The following is a 26,680-nucleotide window of genomic DNA, read 5'->3' as shown; positions in this document are numbered from 1 at the left end:
CAGTACGATTCTTTTTATAAATTAATAATAGTAGTAATGAATTATATTTTTAGTGTAATTTTTATCGTATTATTAAGTTCAAAAAATATTTTGTCAGTGAAAAATAAAATTGAGTGTGGATATAAGGTACGTATTTATTATTATTAAAAAAATACAGGGTGTCGTTTTGAAGCCGAGAAACATTCAAGGAGGTATCTCGGCTATCGATTTACAGCTCAAATCAATAAAAAAATGGAGGGCAATTTTTATGTAAAATACGGAAATCCGTAAGTGAGAACTACGCCTATCACATTTCGAACGTCGTGTAACTAGCTGAAAACGCGGCATTACACACACAAACTCAAACACGTATTTGATATTTATTAGTAATTCCCTAAAAACCTTTTTTTGACGGATTATTCTGAAATACTGGCAAACTTAAATAATTTATTATAGCCGTGTTTTTTACCTATTGACCAGAAACCTTCAGACATGCCCCCGAGTTTTGTTGTGGTTTCAAAACTACGCCCTGTATAATTGAATGCTGGAATCTGTTGGATGCACGTCGCTTTAAACCGACTGCTCTGGAAGCTCTTGGACGCAGGTCACTTCCAGTTGACTGTTCTGGAAACCGCTGAAGGAAGTTTCTAGCCAGCCGATCTGGAAAAAATCGTGGTGTCTATATTTAGCAGTGGATGCCTGTTGGCTGATATGATCATGATATAATAGGGTAGTAAATTTTTATTATAATGTCCGTCTTGTAGATTATTTTAAAATATTAGACACATATTTTTTATTTTCCTTCGGAAACAAATACTTTCAAAGATATATCGATTTGTAATATCGCGTGGGGTCACTTCTAGAAACGTTTTATATGTGGAAATGACGTATTTACTCCCACTCCTACACTTTGATTCGTTTTATCTGAGGTATAGTTAACTTATATGACAATGACAAAATAAAAAATGCGTGTCTAATTTTTTTACATCACTCAAGTGACGGACTAAATGCATTTTTTATTTTCATACACCGTCATCATCCCATCCAAGGAGTCATTGGATGATTTTCTCCCCTAAAAAAGTTACCACCTATTTTATTGTGATGTCATTTTTGTGACTGCCTCGTTAAAGGTGTGACGATATGTATGTTTGTAATAAATAAATAAATAGTAACCATAACATTATCCTATCATGTCTTTTTACCATATCTCACAATAGTCCTGCATCAGCCGGGGATTGTCCTTTGCTGTACTTCCATAGTGCATACAGGGATAATCGACGGTTGATGTCCCATTACATTTAGATTAAAATTGTTCAACGGGCCGCTTCGAGTTGGCTTCGGCTCCTCGTATGCCTTCCAAAGGTCCGGGACCCTGTGGTCCCGAGATAGGAAAAGAACAACCATAATAACATTACCTATGCAATCTTCTAGAAAGTACCTATAGGTGTTATAATGAAAGTATCGGTTGTTCTAGCAATGTCCACAAACGAGAGACGGGGCTCTGAATGTCCATTTAATTCCACATTCACACATGGATGCTGGATGGGTGAAGACGTTTGATGAGTATTATTATGGAAGTAAGTATACCTAGATGTCTATAGCTTTTATGGTATAAGCCGGTAAACGAGCAGATGGATCACCTGATGGTAAGCAATCGCCGCCGTCCATGGACACTCAATGAAAATTCGATAAACAACAGTCCGAGACAGTCTATTTCTGGACGTTTTTTATGGTATAAGCCGGTAAACGAGCAGATCACCTGATGGTAAGCAAACCCGAAACACTAGGGGCGTTACAAGTGAAATCGGGGATTGGAAATATTGGGGAGGTGGGTAATTGGGCCACTGGTAATACCTGAACCTGAACCTAACTGATCTTATCGTATTGTATACCTATGGAGTTTCTTGCTCGTTCTTCTCCATAGGAATCTACACTTTGGAACAAGCAAATAGAGCAATTAGAGGACTGACATACAGACATACATTTTGCTTTCTTTGTATTCTTTATGTTGTACCTAATATTAGCTTTGACGTTCAAAAGTGCCTTCCCGGTCTATTTGAAATAAATAATTTTGACTTTCACTTTGACTTCGACTTCGACTTTGATTTTGACATTAACTTTGACTTCGACTTTGACTTTTACATTGACATTAACTTTGATATTCACATTGACATTGACATTGAAATTGACTTTGAATTTGGCTTTGACTTCGACTTCGACTTTGACTTTATCTTTGACTTTGGAATACCGTATTCAATTAGGCATTTTCTGATATTATAGGATTATATTTATAAATTTTCGTTGTTTTTTTTTATAGCAAAAACTTCAATCAGCACTGCGAATGTGCAGTTGATATACCACTCTGTGCTGTCGGAGCTACTGCACGATAAAAGAAGGAAGTAAGTCCTTTGCACTCTCTTCGAATTGATCTGGCTTTGTTTTTTCACACGGAGAGGGTTTAAACATTAATCGCCACGCTTGCTCAATGCGAGTTGGCCATTTAAAACTTAGGCATTAAATCTGCCATCCTATATTATATCAACACCATCATATATATAAGTGGCCTATAAGTGGCCACTGCTGACCAAAGGCCTCTTCTCACACGGAGGTTTGAGCATTAATCACCACGATTGCTCAATGCGGGTTGGTGATTTCAAACTTATAATCAGAATTTATAAGCCCGGAAACCTGGGCTCACGATGTTTTCCTTCACCGTTAGTCAGTAGTGACTATTTTCTATATGGAACGGATCACCTGATGTTAAGCAATCGTCGCCGCCCATGGACACTTGAAACACCAGAGGCGTTACAAGTGCGTTGTCGGACTTTTGGGGGTTAGGAATTTAAGGGTTGTTGGGGTATCGGGCATTGGGAAGATTAGGAAGGGGGGTAATTGGATCTCCGGTAACCTCAATCACACAACGAAACCAAACGCAAGTGTTTTTTCACGTCGGTTTCCTGTGAGGCCGTATAATCGTAGAAATTACATATGACTCGGAAAAAGTCACATTGGTACTTGCCGTTTCATTAATTTTACACGTGGTCCAGTCTATTAAGTATCCGGGCCACCGAATATTTGTTATATAAAATTATATTGAAATTAATAATAATTTCAATAGATTAAAGTCATAGCAAATAAATAGGTAGTTCATTAGTCACAATATAAAATATTGTCAAGGAATTTAATTATTAAACACAATAGCCATACAATAATATATAATGAATAATTAATCATTATATGTCGAAATACAAGTCACAATAAAATTCGAGTTATTCACTAACACAATAATATAACGCGCTTGTGCGGGACATGCAACGTCACGCCTTTTACCCACCCGAAGGGGTAGGCAGAGGTGCATATTACGGCACGTAATGCCGCTATACAATGTACACTCACTTTTCACCATTTGTGTTATAAGTCCCATGTAATAGGGGTTGAGCTTATTGCCATATACTGGGCACAATTCTAGACTCCGTGCTACAACTGAGGAATTTTCGAAAAACTGAAAAAAGCCCAGTACTTAATACTTTGGAACCCCCCTAATCATCCAATAATGTCACAACAGTCTTTTTAAATTATGTTTATAAAGCTATTGGCATCACAGCACTTCATCCCACAACTGATCTTTTAATCTCTCCCCATCTTCCTCCAAAGGTTCACCTTCTCAGAGACAGCTTACTTCTGGCGCTGGTGGAAGGAACAGCGGCCGACTACCAGAGCTACCTTCAGGACTCTGGTGCAGGAAGGTCGGGTGGAATTCGCTGGAGGAGGCTGGGTGCACAATGATGAAGCTACTCCGGATTATCTGCACATCATTGATCAGTATACTTGGGGTTTGAGGTAGGTATGATATATGAACTGCCACCGCTGCTCTGGTCGTGGGTAACCTGTGTGTGTGTGTTGCATTGTTCTCACATATATGTACCTACAATTGCTCGTTCGTCTGCATTCGAAGCTACACTTTGGAACGAGCACCTAGCTTCACTGACGGACAAACTGACTGACTGTTATTTATTTTTTTATTTGTTGATATTTCAATTATGAAATTACATTAACCTAAATTATGATTTGACTTTAACTTTTCATTTAAGTTGGAATAATTAATGAGGGTTTGCTGACTAATCTTTGTAGTTTAAGTTTGACTGCTAATAGAAAACTGTTGAAGGCAAATTCTCTGCCAACGTCGGTCACCGGTGACCACCGCGGCGTTCAATGTGTTAATAAATAGAGCTTTGGATTTCAGGAAACTGAACGACACTCTTGGACCATGTGGCAAGCCGAAGGCTGCCTGGCAGATAGACACATATGGACATACAAGGGAACAGGTCTCCTTGCTAGCACAGATGGGGTACGATGGGCTGTTTATAGGTAAGTTAGTTATTTGTGGCTATATTATATTAGGTATACTTTTTTTGAGGGGGAAAAATCATCCAATGACCCGGAGTAGTCAGAGTTCCGGTAGCTCTAGAGCTAGGTACTCTGCAGACCATACTGAATAGAGAAGATGGTGTGATGTAATCTTCAAACACAACACTACCTCCCATTAAAGCCGTGGCAGATACATTTAAAGCTAATTTTGTATAAGGGGATGGCATTTGCTCACCATCTCGCCTGGTAAGTAATCAATGATGTGAACGACAATGGATCACACCTACCTATGAAGTACTGGTTTTTTTATGGTATAAGCCGGTGTACGAGCAGCTGGATTACCTGATATTTAGCAATCGCCACCGCCCAAGGACATCCGAAACAACATAGACGTAACAAATGCATTGTCGTCCTTTTGGGGGTTAGGGATTTAAAGGTGGTTGGGGAATCAGGGATTGGGAAGATTGGGTAGAGGGTAATTGGGCCTCCGGTATCTTCACACAGGCAACGAAACACAACGCAAACTTGTGTTGTTTCACGTCAGTTTTCTGTGAGGCCGTGGTATCACTTCGGTCGGGTCAGTAGAAATATAATTATCCCACAATTACTAGTACTGTACCTTATGGAAAATGCATCCTAAACAGCATCAAAGAGAGTCGCTAATCGATTGTTTTACTTCCAGGTCGAGTGGACCACAAGCAGAGGGAAGCCATGATAGAAGAAGACAGAATGGAGTTCATGTGGCGAGGGTCTGATGTTCTGGGTAAATATGCAACAAACAATATTTTTATTAGAAAAAGAAAGAAACCATTGTCCCTTACTGAGAATTTCTCCTGAGACGTGGTTTGCAAAGTTCCAGATATTTTTTTATGGTATGGTATGGAAGTGCCTAAGTAGCACGTAGATGTCCATGGTTTTTTTTATGGTAGAAGCTGGTAAACGAGCCGACGGATCACCTGATGGTAAGCAATCGCCGCCGCCTATGAACGCTTGAAACACCAGAGGCGTTACAAGTGCGTTGCCGGCCTTTTGGGGGTAAGGAATGTAAGGGTTGTTGGTGAATCGGGGATTGGGAAGGGGGTAATTGGGCCTCCGGTAACCTCACTCACACAACGAAACATAACACAAGCTTTTTCTTCTTTTGTTTAGTGGCCACCCACTTTTCAACATTCGTGTTATAAGTCCCATGTAGTAGGGGGTGAGCCTATTGCCAAATACTGGGCACAATTCCAGACTCCGTGCTACTACAGAGAAATTTTCGGAAGACCGAGGAAAGCAAAATAATACTTTGCTCACACGGAAATCGAAACCGAGATTTCTTGTTCAGCAGTCGCACTTAAGGGGGCACAAGTCGGGAAACTTGTGCAAGTTTCATCACACACACGCTCCGGTATACTTGCACAAGTATTCAGTCCCGGTATACCGCTACGTGTGTGAGCACCATTACGACCACTCGACCAACGAGTGCAATCTACAGTCGTTGGTCGAACTAGCTATAGTCAGTTAGCTATTCGACTTTACGCGTAACCAGAAGGCTGGCTATTTCTTCGGTCAGAAGATAAGCATTGTCATTCAACGTGGCAATGCGGTCAGTCTTCTGGGAACGTTCCCCAGTGACAGCAATGCGGACGAGTACTTCGACGCCTAACCACGCCTAACGCCTTTATTTTAGTTTTAAGTTAGTTTTTATTTCTTTTTTTTTGTTTTGGTATTTTTAAGTTGTAAATAATGTGTTTGACGTTGTATTCATTAAGATTATGATAAAAGACTAAAATTAAAAATCTGCAGTCTAAAACATTTTTGTTTCAGGTAAAATGTCAGACATAATGACGCATACACTGTTCAACCTGTACAACGCTCCGGATGGATTCTGCTTCGATTTCCTTTGCAATGACGAGCCGATCATCGATGATCCCGACAACAAGGTCTATAATGCTGATAAGAGGGTGAGCAGAAACGGTTGTCTTTTGATTTTTTAATATTAACTAAATTTTTGTGTGCTTAATTTATTCAGAGTCATGTCATAATGGTTACTTAATCCAGTCCTTAACGCAGAGATGTGCTATGCTACGTTGCTGTGGATGCGTTTGGCGTCCACCAATCATATTCATTGGTACACCAAGCTTAGTAAAGATGCGTACTATGGATGTGTGCTATGGATGGCTTCCCTACTATCGATATACATATCTCATAGGTACTCGAGCTGCGCAACTTTGAAGCATTTCATTGTCGCACATCTACATAGCTTAGTATCAGAGGAAACGGTCACATAGTTTCACAGCTGAACTATTACATCTTCGTAGCATAGCTACGTAGTACAACTCTGGTGGCAAAAGCAACTCTAACTGCCATACTCACAGTCATTTAGTAATTACTTAAAAACTATTCTTTAGTACCGATTTTGTATTGAAAACAATTAACAAGGACTGGGTTAAGTGACCATTAAATGACACTGAGTACGGCGGTTAATATGATACTAACACGCAATTGATCAACGACACACAGTAAAACAAGTCCATATATAGTTATATATTTTTTCGTTCTGCAGGTAAACGATTTTATATCCCAAATCGAAAGACAAGCGAAGTACTACGACCACGACAATATCATGGTGACCATGGGGGGAGACTTCACCTACCAGAGCGCAGCCAACTGGTTCATGAATATGGACAAACTCATCAAGTAAATAACTCCATAATCCTTATGGCTTAGTTCGAGTTCTGAGTGGCTGGCTCGAATAAAGCAACCAATATCTAGTTACTACGATTACTTTAAACGTAGAGCAAACTCGTACTGATTGGTTGGTTTATTCGAGCCGGCCTATCAGTGCCCTTAGTACGAGTTTGCTTTACGTTTAAAGTAATTGGAACAAGAGCGTGTTCGGCGCTCTGATTGGTTGGTTTATTCGAAACAAGAGAGGTGTAGATGAAACAATTTTTCTTAATTATTGTCAAGTAATAAAAATACTAGACAAATAGTTGAAACAACTAAAATACTAGTAGATTAGTAGACCAGTAGACTAGAAGACTAGTAGGCGAGTAGACCAAAAGACTAAATATAAAGCAAAAGTATACTGTACACACTGAAAACATACGAGTAATTAATTATTTTTAATATGTTTAATAATAATTTTTTTCACATTTGCAGCCACGTCAACACTCACCCAGCCAATTTATCAGATATAAATATATTTTATTCGACGCCATCTTGCTATCTGAAGGCTATTTATTTGTATGGGAGGAGGGATAAAGCCGTTTACACTGAAAAAGTAAGTATTACAGTAGACAGTAGCAGCGCGAGAATCGCCGCGTCTGTGTCGCGGAATGCTGCTCATGAATATGAGCCTCTAGCATGGCTTTAAACTAGTTGAGTTCCTCGTCATACAGTTACGTGAGTAAGACGATAACAGAATAATTAATTAAGTAAGTATTATGCCAAGTATTCAGTAAAGAAGAAAATACACTTTACTAAATATCACGATTTACTCACATAAATTAATGGAGAAAATCTCTAATAGGATGCGCGACGTCGCCGCGTCTGCGCACGCTGCTCATGATGAAGAGTCCATCTGTGACTCGAAACTAGTAGAGCTTTTCTCCATTAATGTACGTGTGTAAACCGTGATTTTTAGTTAATTTAGTATGCCTCACAATAGTTAATGTAAAAAAAGAAGAGACAGAATGAAAAGGGTCAATCACTTTTCATAACCACAGATTTGGTGCAATTCTAGGCTCCAAGTTAATAGCCAAAATGTTTTGAAAATCCTAGCGGGGCTACGTTTTTTATTTTTTAAATAGCAAGTTAATCCGTTCATATATTTTTAGAAAGCGCATAGTTTCACTAGATGACCGACCGACAGACAGAGTTTTTTTTTAACATTTTAATATTTACTTTGACGTTCAAAAGTGTAAATATATAATTTTTACTTTGACTTTGACTTTAATTCATGGCTTTTTTATTATTTCAGGATGACCAGCTACCATACGGCAGCGACTCCATGACCTACTGGACTGGCTACTACACCTCTAGACCGAGTCTCAAATACTTTGCCAGAAGGGCACATGTATTTTTACAAGTAAGTCATCAACACAATATACTAGGCAAGAATATGAATGACGCCCTAGACAGACATATAGAGAGCAGATTGACGATATATTAAAGAAGGGCAAAATTAAAAATACCTTTAACCGACGAGCATGCATGAAAAGATAGATGACTGTTGATGAAGTGAAAGAGGTATGTAAGAGTCGTAGCAATTGCCGGTCTATTTTCTCTGCCTACCCCCATGGGAGACAGGCGTGTATGTTTGAGTAAGTCATCAACTAGACGTAAACCCTAATAGACCTGATGCTCTAATATTATCTGGTCTCTGAAAGACACTCAACTCCTCAAAAACTTACAGTAATGGTATCATGTTTGGGCTCGTTGTAATGATGGCAATGATTACGATGTAGATAACTAGCGATAATTTGCACATCACTTCGTTCCAGCCCATTATAAATGATATTTACTTTGACAATTAGGTTAAAAGATAACACTTTTACACTCTTAAATAACTAGATGAGGCCGGCATTTCCTACCGGACTGTTCTGAGAAAAAATGCCGAAACAAACTCAGAGGTCATAGTCATATACATCTTTTAAAGTCCAGACAATGAAATAAAGAATGATGTGATATTAACATTTATTACGAAGCATGACTCCCCCCTTGTGATATTTTGTTCTGAGTCTTTAAAAACCATATTTATCAGAAGATATTTTCTACTGTATTTTATTTTAGGTAGTAAAACAACTGACGGTGATCGCTCGTTTAGGAGATTCGTACGAATTACATCTGCTAAGGCACGCTGTGAGCCTGGTACTACATCATGATGCGATTACAGGTTAGATAGAAACTATAGTACTTTATTTATAACAAGATAACATGCTAACATGGCAAACACACTGACAGTCTGCATCTTTGCTAGTATTAAATGCGAAAGTTCGTTTAGTGTATCTATTTCTTTGTTGCTCAATAGGGTAGATGACTTAGTTTTATTTGAATGTCCGCCCTGTAGCTTCTTTTAAAACAATAGACAGGTATTTTTGTGAAGAAAACAAAATATACCTGTTTGTTTTCTTTCGGAAACAAATACTTTCGAAGATACACATTGATTTGAAAATGCGTTTGATTTATCGCGTGACGTCATTTCTTATACGTACGTTTTATACGTATAAATGACGCTTCTGAACTTTGATTCGTTTTATCTAAATATATTATACGACAAAAGAAAAATTCCTGTCTAATATATTTCATTACCTAACTGACGGGCTAAATAGATTTTTAATTTTCATTCCCCGTAATCATCCTTGTTGTAGCCTAAAGGCAGATAATCCCTGTCATCAGCCATTAATTGTCCCAAAGTCTCAATATAGTTACCACCAACTTATTCTGTCATTCCTTTACCAACAGGGACAAGCCAGCAACATGTCGCTTCTGATTTTGTCAGGATCCTAAGTGAAGCCATCGATGCGTGTACTAAGAAAGTTTCCAATCTACTCAGGTAAGTTAAATCTAGCCATTTTCATGGTACGTGGCCGTCTGATGGTAAGCAATCAGCGCCACCTATGGACACTCGCAACACAAGCGCCCGTTCTGGAGCTGCGGACTACCTAGCGGGTTTACCGAGGCTCCGGCTTGAAAAGCAGGAGTAGGGACGGGGTAGCTTTTAGGCAGTAAGAGTCCGACACTCCCCCTCGCCTCGCTCAACGCGAGAGAAGTCATTGGATGATTTTCCCCGCTCAAAAAAAGCCATTTTCATGGTATACGATGCATAAGGTGCAGATATATCACCTAATGGTAAGCAATCAGCGTCGCCCAATACCAAGCGTTACCGCTATTTTGGGCGAAGGACAAATTGAAATATTAAAGATTCGAATGAAAATGAACTTTTGTTACATGAGCTAAACGTATAAACGAAATCAACTAAAAGGAAATTGCAAATCAGTACCATCGTTTTACCTTAATAATTATGTTCATTATTTATTGATTTTTTTTTCAGTTATTTAACTCCGACATGGGGTGGGAGTAGACGAACGAAGAATAACCAACAATTTGTAATATGCCATCAGCTGAACATGAGTCAATGTAGAGTAAGTATAGTTAGATTGTTTAAGGTAATCGTCCACAGGCCCGTATCGCACGCAACGGATTTTAGTTTGTCTTGTATAGAAACTTAAATAACTGCGTCCACTGATCCGCATCGTACGGACCGCTCATCGGTAATGCCTACATGCGATGCATACCGATGACGTCATACGGAATGCAATGCGTACCTTTAGACACCACTGACAAACGGCGAAGGAAAACATCGTGAGGAAACCTGGGCTTATAATATCTGATTATAAGTTTGAAATCGTTAACCCGCATTGAGCAAGTGCGGTAGTTAATGCTCATTTCGTGCCAAAATGAGAAGAGGTCTTTTCTCTGCTATTTTTGTGGTATAAGCCAGGAAACGAGCAGACGGATCACCTGATGGCAAGCAATCGCCGCCGCCCATAGACACCTGAAATACCCGAGGCATTACAAGTGCGTTGCCGGCCTTTTGGTGACCACGGTAAACATTAATTCTAGACAAATCTAATCTATCATAAAAAGATTTATTAAAGTTCACAGAGAATCAAGAATCAATGCTCCTGCTCGTCTACAACCCGCTGAGCGTGAAGACATATCACCACGTTAGACTGCCCGCCATAGCTCTACACTACACCATCAGGGATTTCAATGGTAATAAATATTGTAATAGGTATAATGAAAATTAAATATCTATTTAATCCGTCAGTTAGGTAATGACACAATATTACACAAGTATTTTTTTTATTTTGTCATAAGATAACAATACTTAGATAAAACGAATCAAAAATTAGGAAGCAAATACGTGATATTTCAAATTAATATATCTTTCCGTAAGAAAATAAAAAATACGTGCCTAATGTTTTTAAATAATCTACAAGACGGACATTAAAATACAAATATTAGTCATCTACCATATTATAGACCATAATATTAGAACTTGAAACGGGATATATTTGTGTCTGTCCCGTTTCAAGTTCTAATATTAGTGTTAGTGACCATGTCAGTTTAAAATCTTTTATAGACCCTAAGTTATTAACAATCCGTGAGTTACATGATTAGACTACGTGTGTAAAAGATGAGGTTTTCATAATAACTAGACAAGAAGCCCCATTCTAAGTAAGACCTTGGTTCACCTACTTGAAACTTCCTCATGATAAACTAATGCCTACCTCCTCAGATGAAGAAGTGGAATACCAGTTGGTGCCTCTCCCAGCAGCTGTGATCAATCTGCCCGGGAGATCCTCTACTGCAATCCAGGAGTTGTGCTTCGAAGCTGAAAACATACCTCCATTAGGATTCACCGCGTATTACATAGCTCCTGTTCGAGATCAGTTGGTGAGATATTTGAAGTCAGATTTTTATGTATATTGCTTTTTGGAGGGGCAATTTTTTATAACATAAAAATAATAATCCGGTAAATAAGCTGACGTATCACCTGATGGGAAGCAATCGCCACCGCCTATGGACACCCGAAACACCAGTGGCGTTACAAGTGCGTTGCCGGCCTTTTGGGAGTTAGGAATTTAAGGGTTGTTGTTCGGGAATCGGGGATTGGGCAGGAGCTCAAACAACGCAAGCGTTGTTTCACGACAAAAAATCCATTCCAGACAAAAATTCTGCCTTAGTATGTAGATAATCACTGTGCATAACTAGAGTACTTGAATCAAAACCAGATTTGAACCTGCCTAACACTGATACTTGAAGAATCTGATGGCCAGCGTATCATTGTCATCATCATCAGTCGGGAGACGTCCACTGCTGAACAATGGCCTTCTCTTTAGGGTGCTTTTCCACCAGAGATATGCTATGTGGTTATGCTACGAAGATGTATCCTATCAGACATTAATTAGGTACATTATCATAATACTTATATCCTTTTTTTTCTTATCTCAGGAGGAGAACGAATTTGCGAAAAAGTTTTCCAAATCGAATCCAGGGAAGATCGAAGCTGAACAGGAGATTATACCTTTCATATCCAATGAGGTAAGTTCTTGAGAGCAAAAATCCAAAATTTGAATACCTTTTCGAGCCGGAGCCCTGGTAAACCCGCTAGGTAGTTCGCAGCTCCGGACAAGACTGATAGGGTCTGTACTTCCGGAGCTGCAGACTACATAACAGTTTTAGTAGGAACCCACCAATTAGGAACGGGGTGGTTTTTAGTCAGTAGGAGTCTGACACTCCCTCTCGCCTCGTCCAAGGCAAGAGAAGTCATTGGATGATTTTCCCCCTTAAAAAAAGAGTCTGTACTAGTGTATAAGGCAATACTATAATTGGCATAAGCACATGATCTTTTGTTTTCATCTTGTCTTTCATTAATGTTGGTGTTTATTATTCTGTTGACGTGACATGACGTTATAATAATAAATAAATACTGTATATCTAAAAAAAAAGTTAAACTAAAAGCAACTGTAAAGGAGATTACAGAAAATTATTTAAAATATGTAAAATTTTGCCGATTAACTTTAACCACCATGGAACCCAAGAACATACCTTAACTTATGTGAACAACACTCTTAACACACGATCTATGGCTGCTGGTAGATTCAATGTACCCAGAGTCACCAATTACTATGGTGACAGGACACTAAACAAGAGAATACCTTACCTATTAAACAATCTGCCAGCAGACATAAGGAGCCAAGCAAAATTAAATAGATTTAAACGTAAATTAAAATTATATTACTTAGACACTTTTAATTTGTAGAAATGTTTAACATATATTATTAACATAGAGACTCAGCGACCCCACAGTCAAACCATTACAACGGTTTTGTGGGGCTTAGTATATTGTAATGTAATTTATATGGAAAAGGAATAAATAAAATAAATAAATAATCTAACTCTTTCCAGTACATAAAAGTGACAGTGGACAAGGTGACAGGACTACTGGAGTCCATCCAGCATGTGGACGGGGTCAAGATAGACGTGGGGCAGAACTTCTACTACTACGCACAGGGCCAGCAGACCCTGCAGTCGGGAGCCTACAGCTTCAGACCTGATCGACAGAGGCCAGTCGCTGTAAGTTGGGAACTTATAAGTTTTCAAACTAACATGGTCACTCAGTGTCGGCGTTAGGAGGGGGCGTGATGGGCCGATGGCCCAGGGCTACAAATTCTGGGGGGCGCCGATGGAATCCGCAAAAAACGAACACTTGATATTGCTTCCCTCAAGTGGGTGCCACAATATTTTCGCCCAGGGTTATTACACTATTACTAGAACTTGAGACGGGATATTTACCATGTTTATTTATGTCGATGAGTTTCCGATATTTCGGCACTGTTGCAAGCGCCATGATCACGGATAACAGCTTCCCTCTAGAAAGACCTGGTGTCTATAAAGTGGACTGTAGCTGTGGCAAATCATATATCGGTCAGACTAAGCGTAATGTGGCTTGTCAAATTTCTGAGCATATTAGAGCGGTGAAAAACAACGACGCACAATAATCCGCTATAGCTCAACACATCTTGGAGGCTGGATCAAACCACTGGATTGATTTACATAACCCATAAGTTATATCGACAGAACGTCACTATATACCTAGACTGGTAAGAAAGTATATATACCCCGTCTCAAGTTCTAATAGTAGGAAACTTGTTTTTTTTTCGTCAAGAGTTTCTTTTTTATGGAATTCCTTGTTCGTTCTTCTCCACATTGTTATTCTACCTTAAATTCATTGACGGGTAATTCTACATTGATAGTATAAATGGACTGTCTTGGCTTCGATTCTCGGGTCGGGCAAATTATTACTGGGAAGTATTTTGGAAAATTTCTCAATAATAGCACGGAATCTGGAATTGTGCTTAGTTTGGCAATAGGCTCATCCCCTATTACATGGGACTTTAACACAAATAGTGAAAAGTGGGTGTAAATTGTACAGTGACAATACATGCCGTAATGTGCACTTCTGCCTATCCTTTCGGAGATAAAAGGCGTGATGAACGTATGCAACGTCACGTCTTTTATCCCCGAACGTAACGTAATGCCACTGTACAATCTCTCTGATACATTATTTGATCCTTTACCTCTATACATGAAACGACAACATTCAATCCTACTCGTTATGCGAAGAGATCTTTACTCAGTACTGACACAGCTAAAGACTGAAACACCTTATTCAACAGGTAACAGACAAAGTAGCCTACAACACGATCCGAGGGTCGTTAGTCAAGGAGATCCGACAGAGGTTCAGCGACTGGATCACGCAAATCATCAGGCTGTACCGCGGTGAGGAGTTCGTGGAGATGGAGTGGATTATTGGACCTATACCTATTGGGTGCGTAAGGATAATTATGTCATTTTTATGGTATAAGCCGGTAAACGAGTAGACGGATCACCTGATGGTAAGCAATCCATCTGAAATAGCAGAGGCCATACAGGGTGAGTAAAGAATATGATTATGATTTTTTTATGGTATAAACGAGTAGACGAATCACCTGATGATAAGCAATCGCCGCTGCCCATGGACACTCGAATCACCAGAGGCGTTACAAGTGCGTTGCTGGTTAGGAATTTAAGAGTTATTTGGGAATCGGCGATTGGGAAGATTAGGAATCATCGGTCGCGTAATAAAATACCCACCCAAAACATAAATGTGAAAGGCTGCCAAGTTCGATAATATTGGAATGCTTCGCCTATAAAAGAAGTGAGATCTAAATAAGTACCAAGTTCCATACACAGACCTCAGTTAAAAATGATATAACAAGTTGGCAAGTTTTCACACACTTTGTTATAAACCTACTCATGGATAAAAGAAAGAGACTGGATTGGCCTTGTGGGCGGGCCACGCGCGCCGAGGGTGCGAACGAACGTGCATAGCGCTGTCTTAACGCTCAAATGTTCATACTTACCGGCTAGCAATCGCTGTCATGTTTTGACAGCGTACGTATCTCCGCAAAAATATTATATTATGCCGTCTTGCGCTATTGTAACGTGTCGGAAAAGAAGCCAGGTGTGTAGCATAGCACGAGAAGGAATTTCTTTTCACCGGTAAGTCCAAAAACATTAAAATACTTGTGATATTTGTAATTATAACATTAGCATTATGAATTTTATAGACAAAAACGATATAATCGCAAGCAGACTAATAGTAATACATTGCTTGCGATAGATGAGTACAATCTTGCACTACGTGAGCAATCGCGCAATGTATTACGTCCATTGCGAGAGTCCCGAGTACCGAAACAAAAATTCATTTCTACAAAATCTATGACATCGATAGTGTTGGGCAAATTTGTAATCAATGTCGATTGTTACTATGATACAGTCTATTATAATCAATAGCACACTTTATAATTAAAATAATATTATTTATTACGACTAATTAGTAATATAGATTTTGAGTGAGTTTTATGTTTTTTTTTTTTATAGAATGTAACATATGATTTATTTTAATATTATTATGTTTTAGGTTTCCAACAGATCCAGGTGTAAGAAAATTGTGGATTGACACAACTGGTAGAATTAATTGGATTCCTACTAAATGTAGCATAATTCGTTCGCAACATTTCGATGTTGATAATTACGTAATAACAAAGTCAGGGAAAAGAAACTTAAAATTAGGCGTTTATCCGCACAAATATATCACAATGTGTAATTCAGTAAGTAAACTGATTTTATTTTAGAAAATTTTATATTGGTCTCTTTAAATCAGCTTTTTTGTCTAAAAATGGCGATATTTAAAATATTATCTTTTGTAAATTTAAAAAACGAAAAAATTAAATAATATAACCATGTTATTTCAATATGTTCTGTACTTTATACAAATTATTGTAAATGTGAGAGCCCTGCATTAGCTAAAATTGAATTAGACTAGTAGAATGCATTTGTGTCAGCTTAGAGTTGTCATGCTCACTCAAAGGTCTCATTGGCGGTGGCACGGGCGTTGGATCGTTCGATTCCCTGCAACATGGTTGAGTTGGACGGTGCTGGTGTACGTGCCATGTTGGTGAACGAGCGCTGTCAACTGGGACTGGTCAGCTCCAGACTGTATTAATTTTGTTGTTCTTAAGGTTTTTTTTCTATCGCTTTGACTGAATATTAGTTTTACATTGTTCTCACATAGTTGAAGCAATCGATGCAAAGAAAAGCAATGTAACCAAGAATTGTATTGTAAATCTGATTGAAAAGATTAACCTATGGAGTTTATTGCTCGTTCTTCTCCATAGGAATCTACACTTTGGAACGAGCAAATAGCTTCACTAGAGGGCTGACCGACAGACAGACGTTATTAACATTATTATATTAGTTTTGACGTTCAAAAGTGCCTTTGATTTAATTTTTTACTTATTTTTAACTTATTGAGTAATAAAATTGGTTTTAAAATTCAGTTGTGTATTTTTTATTTATTTTACTTTTATTACTTGGTTTCTATTTCGTATGAATACAATTTCACAATATTCAACAATACTTGTAAAACAAAAACAAAATGACTTAAATTTTATCGATATCAACAATCGACCTTTCTCTCGCCCTAGCATACATGAGTTTTTATGCGTGTTAGAGTGTACGTCAAATGCAGTCATTGCGTTTGTGTGACAACCAATAGCAAATTCGAGATTTAAATGTGTGTTATTTATTTGTGGGGGTAATCCGCTCAGGCATTGGTCTCTTGCTTGTAGTGAAATTAAAGGGTGGGAGAAACGGCGACACGCGTTCTGATACAAATCAGGAACTATTTCATTTCTACTCTCTTTATCTATTCTGTGAACCTACTAAACGCAATGAGTCAAGTATATAATTTTCTATTAAAACTTGCCAAGTTATATCATTTTTAACTGAGGTCTGTGTATGGAACTTGGTACTTATTTAGATCTCACTTCTTTTATAGGCGAAGCATTCCAATATTATCGAACTTGGCAGCCTTTCACATTTGTTTTGGGTGGGATTTCATTTATTTTTGTAAGGTTTATTTTCTTTTTTTCTTATTTTACTTTACTTTGACTAAATACAAACCTTCGTAACCAATTTTAGGTCGGTACGACCATTGGAAGATATAGATATTTTTTTTGTTTTAGTTCCTTAGGGGTATGAATTTACACCTTCATTATTTTTAAAACCGACTCACACTTGGCCATTTTCAGATTTTTTCCTTTACCTTGACCTAAAGACCTACCTCCATGCCAAATTTCAAGTCAATACGACCATTGGAAGTGGTCTAGGTTTTTGATGAGTGAGTGAGTCAGTCAGTGAGTGTATAGTAAAAATAGCGATTTTCTGACGTCAATATCTCAAGACCTACAGTAGGTACATTAATGAAATTTTGTATTTTAGATAAGTAAGTAGATCTCGACAGATACTAGAAATTTCATATGCGTAGATAAAATAGATTTTGAGTTATAGGTGGGTCGAACTTGGCCCGAAATGGTTCGTGTAATATAACCCACGGCCGGTGTGTCGGTTTTTTGCTCGAACTTGGCGGACACACTGCCGTGTGTCTAGATATAGATAAACAATTCACCGTTCACAGTCAACCGATGATACGTCAGTACGACCGATGATACGCTCGACGTATTTTACGTGTTTAATATTTATGTTGTACGCCGTTGGGATTAAATGAAATATAGCGTACTTTACAAAATTGTTATATTGCAATATAGGTTTACAATTATAGTTAGTTGAGTCGGACTTAATAGAATATTTATGTGGGGAGCGAGCGCGCGCGCACTTGCTCCGATGCTGTTGTGTTGGTGGGCTCAAAAAGTGCCCGTTTTGAGTTAATGGCCTTTTCAAATCCTCGTATCGAGTACCTATGTCCGTACATATAACGCACGTAACAATATCATCCACCATTTTGAAAAAAATGTTTTTTTGAGTTACCGGAGTCTTCATCTAGGGGTGCGATATGTGACTCTGTACAATTGATAATGGGAAATAAATAAATCAAATAAAAATTATAATTACATTAATTTATTTTAATGACAATGATGTTGACAATTAACATGATGACATTAAACAATGATGATATTCCCACCAGCACGGACCTGGGCAAGGAGGTGGTGAGCCTGTTCACCACGAACATCACCAGTAATGGGGAATTCTTCACGGACTCCAACTCTCGGCAGATGATGAGGCGCACATGTTGGAACGAATCTGCAAATAGTAAGCTTCTCTTAACAAATAATCACGGTTTAGTATCTAAACACACTATGCCGAACGTACGCGACCGAAGTTCTGTGGCTGATTTTACGTCCCAACGTATTCGGTTGACATGACACACCTTAATTTTTTTTTTCTTTTTTAAAAAACGTTTCCCCGCATTAGGATTTTCTCCTGTGTCGAGGGTGCGTTTACAAACATACAAGTTCACATGCACATGACACCCAGACCCGAAACAACAATTTGTGGATCACACAAAGAGTTGTTCCGTGCGGGAATCGAACCCGCTACCCGTTGCGCGGCAGCCAGTTGCCCAGCCACCGCACCAACCGTGCAGTCGAGTGCCGAACTTACGCGGCAGAAATTCAGTTGCGCAAAATGTGTATATTCTTCTATGTTCGATCTTCGGTGTTCGGTCGCGTATAATATGTCATCTACAGATTACGTTGCCGCGTAATTGCCGCTGAACTTACGCCCGTCCGAAGTTCGGCTGTACGCTATAACGCAACGTAATTTCGGCATAATGTGTCGCCAGTCATTCAAATAGCATTGCAGGCGTAATCATGCCGAACTTCGGTCGCGTATCCTCGGCATAGTGTGTTTAGACACTTAAGTATATTATTGGAGAAAACCTATAGTAATTTCGAGTCATAAAGGGACTCTTCATCATAAGCAGCGTGATTTGGCGGATTATCCGGAGCTGCGGACTACTTGGCAGGTTTACCGGGGCTCTAGCTCGAAGGGCAGGAGAAGGAACGGGGTGGTTTTTAGTCCGTAAGAGTCTGATACTGCCTCTTGCCTCGCCAAAGGTGGGAGAAGACATTGGACGATTTTCTCTGCTTAAAAATATGTTGGAAAATAAGAAATTCTCTATTGGGTATTTATAAATTGTTTGGGTATTTGGCACGCGGCGAACATGTAGTGGGTTCGTTTCCCGCACGGAGCAACTCTTTGTGTGATCCACAAATTGTTGTTCCGGGTCTGAGTGTCATGTGTATGTGAACTTGTGTTTGTAAACGCACCCACGACACAGGAGCAAATCCTAGTGTAGGGCAACGTTGTTCTTTTTATTTATAAAAAGAAAAATTCAAAGTTTAGTCATCCCCTTTTTTTACCAGATCAACAGATAAAGAAGCCAATAGCAGCCTGCTACTACCCAGTAACATCACGCATATGTATACATTCGGGGAACGCCAGTGTAGAGATGTGTGTCCTAGTCGACAGGACCGAGGGAGGAACCTCTTACAATGATGGAGAGATTGAACTCATGGTAAGCAGTCATATCTAGTAATTACCATTTCATTTTACTTTACGATACCTTAATTGGTAAACAAGCTACCTCCTTATGAGCAAATTTTTCAGGTGGCACTTAAAATTCTATCATACTACGTGTTCCAAACGTAGTCAACGAAAAAAAAATTAAAAAAAATGTGGAGTTGGCTAGTTTGCCAATTAAGGTATCGATTAACTTCTGTCAGTGGCTTCTCCCGCGTTCCTGTGGGATAAAAGTAGCCTATGTGTTATCCCAGAGCATAATCTACCTCTGTTCCAAATTTCATTCCGATCCCTTCAGCCATTCTGACGTAAAGAAGTAACAATAGGGGCGTAGCAAGCGCCGTATCTGCTAAACTCAAAGGAATGACTGACTGACATAGTGATCTATCAACATATAATTGGATTACCAAACCAAGGGACGGATCTGGTTGGTCCTGGTCTATTTGTAATAAATAATTTTGACTTTGACTTTGTTTAAAGACGTTATTATAATCTTCTTTATGGCCAGGTTCACAGAAGACTCCTCACAGACGATGGTTTCGGTCTTGAGGAGACCCTGAACGAGGAATCTTATGGAGTCGGACTGGTGGTGAAGGGAAAACACAGGATACTCTTTGGAAACTATCGACAAGAAGGTAAGATTGTATACGAGAAGAAATTAGGGAACTAGTCTTATTTATAAACTAACGATCCGCCCCAGCTTTGCATGGGTGCAATGGTGATATATCATACATGTATTATACATATAAACCTTCCTCTTGAATCACTCTATCTATTAAAAAAAACCGCATCAAAATCCGTTGCGTGGTTTTAAAGGTTTAAGCACACAAAGGGAAATAGGGACAGAAAAAGCGACTTTATTTTATACTATGTAGTGATATAAAAATCAATTGCTAGTCTCGCTAAAACTCGAGAACGGCTGGACCGAATTTGGCAAATTTTACTCTTAAATTAATTGTTGAAATATTATTCCAGTGGATGACCAGACCTTCTCAGAGCGGATGTCTCTCTACTCGAGGAAGTGGCAGTACGAGCCCTGGCTGTTCCTCACTTCTGGAGAGAAGCTCAATAGGAGAAAATGGCAGAATGTCAGAAATAAGAGAGTGAGTATGACAGTATGGCTTTGGACTGTCAAGTTAGTGTTTCTTGTGAAAGTTAATGACAATTATTGCTCCGTAAATACAGTTATTTTATTAAAGATTTACCAACAGCTTCTGTATAAAGAATATTAAGTACATAAATACATGTCAGTTTTGGGCTTATACAGTTGCCAATATTTGTTTACCAACAATTTAATACTATATAAGTTATAACTTAACACTAAAGTTATTTACACGTAAAACACGTATTTGCACTAATTTTGACGGGCCGCTTACCCAAGCTAGCGAGTGTGCCCACACTTTTCTACACATCCTCGTATAAGAGTGTCTAAATACCGCAAAATTCGTTATTTCAAAAAAAGTTACATCTAGCAGCCTCTTTTTTTGAGGGGGAAAATCATCCAATCAAAGACTGTCTTGGGTGAAGCGAAAGGGTGTGTCTGACTCTTACTGACTAAAAACCACCCCGTTCCTACTCCTGGTTTAAGCCGGAGCCTCGGTAACCTCTTACGTTGTCCGCAGCTTCGGATATCTAGCGGCCTTAGTTCATTAAAATAATAATATCTACGAAATAAGACAAAATTATAGCCAGATTTGTCTATTTCACAAAATGCCTAACGCGACATGCTGCGTGAGCGCCGTACCGCACCGCACCGCCTTCGTGTCTAGATCGCTCACGCAGGACGTCGCGTAAGTTTGGTATGCTCTAAAGATCTTCAAATACTTACTGCCGCACTCAGAGACATTTAATGATCAGTTAAACTATTCCTTAGTAACGATTTTATATCGAAAACAATGGCTAAGTACTGGGTTAAGTAACCATTAAATGAATCTGAGTGCGGTGGTTAGATATTAAAAAAAATATTACCTGCAAATATTCTCTCCAGTTTTCAGTGCTGAAGCTGCATGGTCTGCCGCGCCACATCCATGTGCTCACCTTGGAGCCGTGGAAGGCAGGCACCGTCCTGCTCAGGCTGGAGAACACACTGGAAAGTCCTATTCGAGGTAAGATGGAAAAAAGTAAAGAAGGAAAGAAAATATAATTCTCGGATATTTTTTTTTTTTATTTATTTTAACGATAATTAAGTATTCTATAGCCAGTGGGATCTCATTTATAATGTAAAAATAAGTCGGGTTTTCCTTCCTGATACTATAACTCCAGAACGCACGAACCGATTTCCACGGTTTTGCATTCGTTCGAAAGTTAATTAGTTCGTCTCGGGCTCCGTGAAGTTTATAGCAAGAAAATTCAAGAGAAAAGCAGGAAAACAGGGGAAATCATTGGTGACGAAACGGAGTTCGCCAGGTTTGCTATTAATATAAAATAAAAAGCTTATAATTACTTATATTAGTTTTTCATTGCTACAAAAGTTTGGGTCAAAGTAACTCCCTAGAGTCAAAGAAACCCGACCTTCGGTAATTAAAAAAAAGAGAAACGCGCAGGTGATCCATCTGACCGATTACCGGCTCATACCATAAACAAAATATTTTAAAGCTTATTTTTTCTGCAGAACGATACAGAACTGATAAATCGGACGGCCCAGAAGACTACACGAGCAAACCGACGCACATCACAGTGGAGTTGAGGAAGATCTTCCTACAGATGAACATCAAACTGGTCAGGGAGACCACGCTCGCTGCCAACCAGTGGCTGGATGATGCACGGCAGATGGATTGGAGTACAAGGTGAGAAGAAAAGTATCTGCGATGCTAAAATCTTCTGCCAAAAGTAGAGATGGTGACAGTCTTTTATCGGAAGCCCTCAGCTTGATTGAGCTTGCGATCTTAAGACTTTGATCATGACGAAGATATTTCTAGCAATAGGCTAACTGATGGTTAATTTAACATATTCCAATATCGTCCGTACATTAAGTGTGGAAAAACCATGCTACGGCTCGGCTGGGCCGGCTCGACCGGAGTGATACCACGGTCTCACAGAAAACCGATGTGCGAAACAACGCTTGCATTGTGTTTCGTTGTGTGAGTGAGGTAACCGGAGGCCCAATTACCCCCTTTCCAATCTTCTCAATCCCCGATTCCCCAACCACCCTTAAATTCAAGCTGGTCAGAGAGACCACGCTCGCTGCCAACCAGTGGCTGGATGATGCACGGCAGATGGATTGGAGTACAAGGTGAGGAGAAAAGTATCTGCGACATTAAAATCGTCTGCCAAAGAAGGATATACTTACTGCCACACTCAGAGTCATTTAATGCTTACTTAAACTATTCTTTAGTAACGATTTTGTATGGAAAACAATTAGGTACTAAGGATTGGGTTAAGTAACCATTAAATGACTCTGAGTGCGCGAGTTAGTGAGACTGCTCTTGATCGGAATCCTTTGGCTTTGAGCTGATGATGCGGTCTCCAGACTCTCATTATGAGGAAGATAATTCTAACAGTAGTCCGTAAATTAAGTGTGGGAGAGCCATGCTTTGGCACAAATGGGCCGGCTCAACCGGAGTGATACTACGGCCGAGCAGAAGACTGACGTGAAACAACGCTTGTGTTGTTTTTGGTTGTGTGAGTGAGGTTACCGGAGGCCCAATTACCCCCTTCCCAATCTTCAAAATCAATCCCTGATTACCAAACAACCTTTAAATTCCTAACCCCCAAAAGGCCGGCAATGCACTTGTAACGCCTCCGGTGTTTCGAGCGTATATGGGCGGCGTCGCTTAACATATGTTTATACCATAAAACAATAAGTAAATACTGCGCCTCGCAAACATTCATTGGAAATTAGAACGGATACAACTCCATTGATGAAGATGATGATTATTTATTTAAAATAATCTGAATTAAGTACTAGACTAAACTGTAAACCTGTTCACAGATACGTATACAATGGAGCTGACGATGGAATTCTACCAGAAGACGCAGAAGAAACAGAAGATAAGCCACCGAAACCAGCAGAAAATAAAGATTCAGGTCTCTATACAAACATTTATAAAACACACGTAATAGCTACTTATTGGGGGGAAAATAGATAGGTATAAAGACTATAACTTTCGTGAGACATACTAAATTAATTATTATGTTATCGTCAAATAATTGAGTCAGCCGATAACATAATAATTAAGATGTAAAGACTGTTTAGGGCACTATGCGGACTGGCAGGTAACGACTTAGCTGGTTACGGTGGAAAAAATCTCGAAAACCGAAAAAAGCACAGCAATTTTTTGCTTCCCCTTATCCGGCAGTCGTACTTGCGACCACTCGGCCAACGAGGCAGGACAAATGTATTTCATAACTTTAACTAACGATTTAAACCCCACTTTTCAGACGAAGACGCAGAATACGGACGAAAGAAATATGTCCGACAAAGATTTTCAGACAAATCTCGATCGAAAATCAAAACGCCTGTATACGCAGACTACGACAGGCGCAAACGATCGATAAACGTGTCAGAAAACGTCATGGAAAACATAATTAATGACACGACACTAGACGAAGTCAGATTTAATGACACAACAGCGTCACCACCGAATGACACATCCATAGATTCGACCACAAGATTCGATATCAATAATACAGTGAAATTTTCGGAACAATTCAAGTTTTTGGTCACTCAGAAGACCCCTAAAATGAGTTTTTTGAGCAGAATGAAGCCTAGTAAACTGGTTAATGATTGGGCGGCGGAAACAGAAGAGGTAGCGTCTTCTGAGGAAGATTTCTCTTCTAATTTAAAGAAGAGATCGCCTAGGAGAAAGGGTGGCAGTAGAACTGCTAAGAGGCCTAAGCCTGAAGGTATTTTTTTTATTACTTACTATAATGTGATTCCCCTTCAAGAGCTTATTAGTGAAAATGCATAATACAATAATAGGGTAGATGACTAATTTTTATTTTAATGTCCGCCTTGTAGATTATTTTAAAATATTAGACACGTATTTTTAATTTTTTACGGAAAGAAATACATCCGGTGATATAACTATTTGAAATAACGCGTGACATCGCTTCTAGGTACGTTTTGTACGTAGAAATTATGTATTTAGCCCCACTCCTAAACTTTGATTCGTCTTATGTATTGTTATCTTATATGACAAAATAAAACGTACATAAACATACGTGTCTAATCTTTTTTCAATACCCAACTGACGGACTAAATAAATGTTTAATTTACATACCCCACCATCATCCCTATTAACAAAATCAATTTAAAACCAGCAGAACCAATCACAGATGACGTAGACGATGGAATAACGAAATCAATTTACGAAATGTACTACAAACACCGCCCACGGAACCAATATAAACCATTAAAGAACTCCGAAGAAGGGAGAATGAGAAAGAAAAAAGCCAGAAGATTACGCGACAAGAACGATTATGACTATGAATTGGAACCTACTACAAGAAGATACTTCAGAAGTAAGAGTAAGAGATTTAGAGGGAGAGGTTACTCAGCTGATATGCCATTCTTCTTGACTGACGGGAAGAAGTTTAAGGGAGAAAGAGATTATATAACCACAGAAGATGGTAGGAGAATGAGGGAGATGGGCGCTGAAGATGGACATGGTAAAGGTTTGTTTTTTTTTAAAGAAATTGACAAACTGGGTTTAGGTTAAAAAGATTTGTTTAATCCCTTGACTATCGGTATATAAGACACAATAGAAAACACATTGTGTCTCGCGTAGATCTGCGTTCCGACAGACAACGGGTTAATGCTACTAATTCTCATAATAGGGTGACTGGTAATTAGTGAACGATATTTAAACACGTGATTGTACTCATGATTACAAACAACTTTCCCAAAGAAACTATTTTTGTATACTCATTAGTTTTTTTTTTATCCGCCTCGTATATTTCTTTCGTAAATCTGCTTTCATCCATACTTTATGACAATTTTCAGAATATCCAGCCAAAACCACAGCATCACGTTTGCATAAACGTAAGAACAATAGTGGCATGGAAGTAGACTATTCTGAAGAAGAGGACCTCGATAACATTGAGAAGGAGATCGGAGAGAGAAGAACGGAGAATAATAGGAGAAAGAGGTAAGTGGAGATTATTACAGATCTGATATAAAGTGTGGGAGAGCCATGCTTCGGCACGAATGGGCCGGCTCGACCGGAGTGATACCACGGCCTCACAGAAAACCGACGTGAAACAATTGACTGCACATTTAGCGCGGTAGCTGGATCACTGGTTGCCGCGCAACGTGTAGCGGGTTCGATTCCCGCACGGTGCAACAGTTTGTGTGATCCACAAATTGTTGTTTCGGGTCTGGGTGTCATGTGTTTGTGAACTTGTATGTTTGTAAACGCACCCACGACACAGGAAATCCTAGTATGGTGCAACGTATCGCAAAAAAATGCTTGCGTTGTGTGAGTGAGGTTACCAGAGGCCCAATTACCTTTTTTACCTTTATTTGCCTTTGTCCTGCATTGGAACGACTATGTCTAGAAATAAATAAATGAATTTTTTTTATGTTTGCAGAACTCTACCCAAAGACGACGAGGTACAAGTGGAACCAGGTACCTCTGAGCCTCCAGAAGACACCGATTTCGTGGTGACCATACGACCGACACAAATTCGCACTTTCGTTATTTGGTTCGAGAATAATAGGAAGAATTATAATACATAGGTATTAAGATGATACATTAATGTAAAGGTACGCGTCTACAGGCCCGCATCGCACGCAACGGATTTTAGTTTGTCTTGTATAGAAACTCATACAACTGCGTCCACTGATCCGCATCGTACGGACCGCATTATCAGCAATGCCTACATGCGATGCGTACTGATGACATAATGC

General features: G+C 39.1%; 1 protein-coding gene across 1 annotated transcript; it reads left to right on the top strand.

Annotated features, from left to right (window-relative positions):
* Window positions 1-26,680, top strand: LOC118280476 (lysosomal alpha-mannosidase-like). The gene is made up of 29 exons (XM_050701984.1): window positions 1-126; window positions 1,454-1,556; window positions 2,297-2,378; window positions 3,634-3,819; window positions 4,223-4,347; window positions 5,030-5,110; window positions 6,157-6,293; window positions 6,896-7,029; window positions 7,495-7,615; window positions 8,315-8,422; window positions 9,127-9,229; window positions 9,799-9,889; window positions 10,388-10,478; window positions 10,995-11,112; window positions 11,639-11,796; window positions 12,355-12,444; window positions 13,312-13,479; window positions 14,583-14,734; window positions 18,434-18,558; window positions 19,674-19,825; window positions 20,339-20,465; window positions 20,806-20,933; window positions 21,818-21,935; window positions 22,442-22,616; window positions 23,762-23,856; window positions 24,211-24,675; window positions 25,093-25,446; window positions 25,775-25,919; window positions 26,362-26,680. The coding sequence occupies exons 1-29, from the start codon at window positions 37-39 to the stop codon at window positions 26,507-26,509; spliced, it is 4,170 nt and encodes a 1,389-aa protein (XP_050557941.1). The 5' UTR covers window positions 1-36; the 3' UTR covers window positions 26,510-26,680.

This window comes from Spodoptera frugiperda, chromosome 21, assembly GCF_023101765.2.
Source record: "Spodoptera frugiperda isolate SF20-4 chromosome 21, AGI-APGP_CSIRO_Sfru_2.0, whole genome shotgun sequence".
Taxonomy (NCBI): domain Eukaryota; kingdom Metazoa; phylum Arthropoda; class Insecta; order Lepidoptera; family Noctuidae; genus Spodoptera; species Spodoptera frugiperda.
This window is presented reverse-complemented; position numbering and strand designations above follow the sequence as displayed.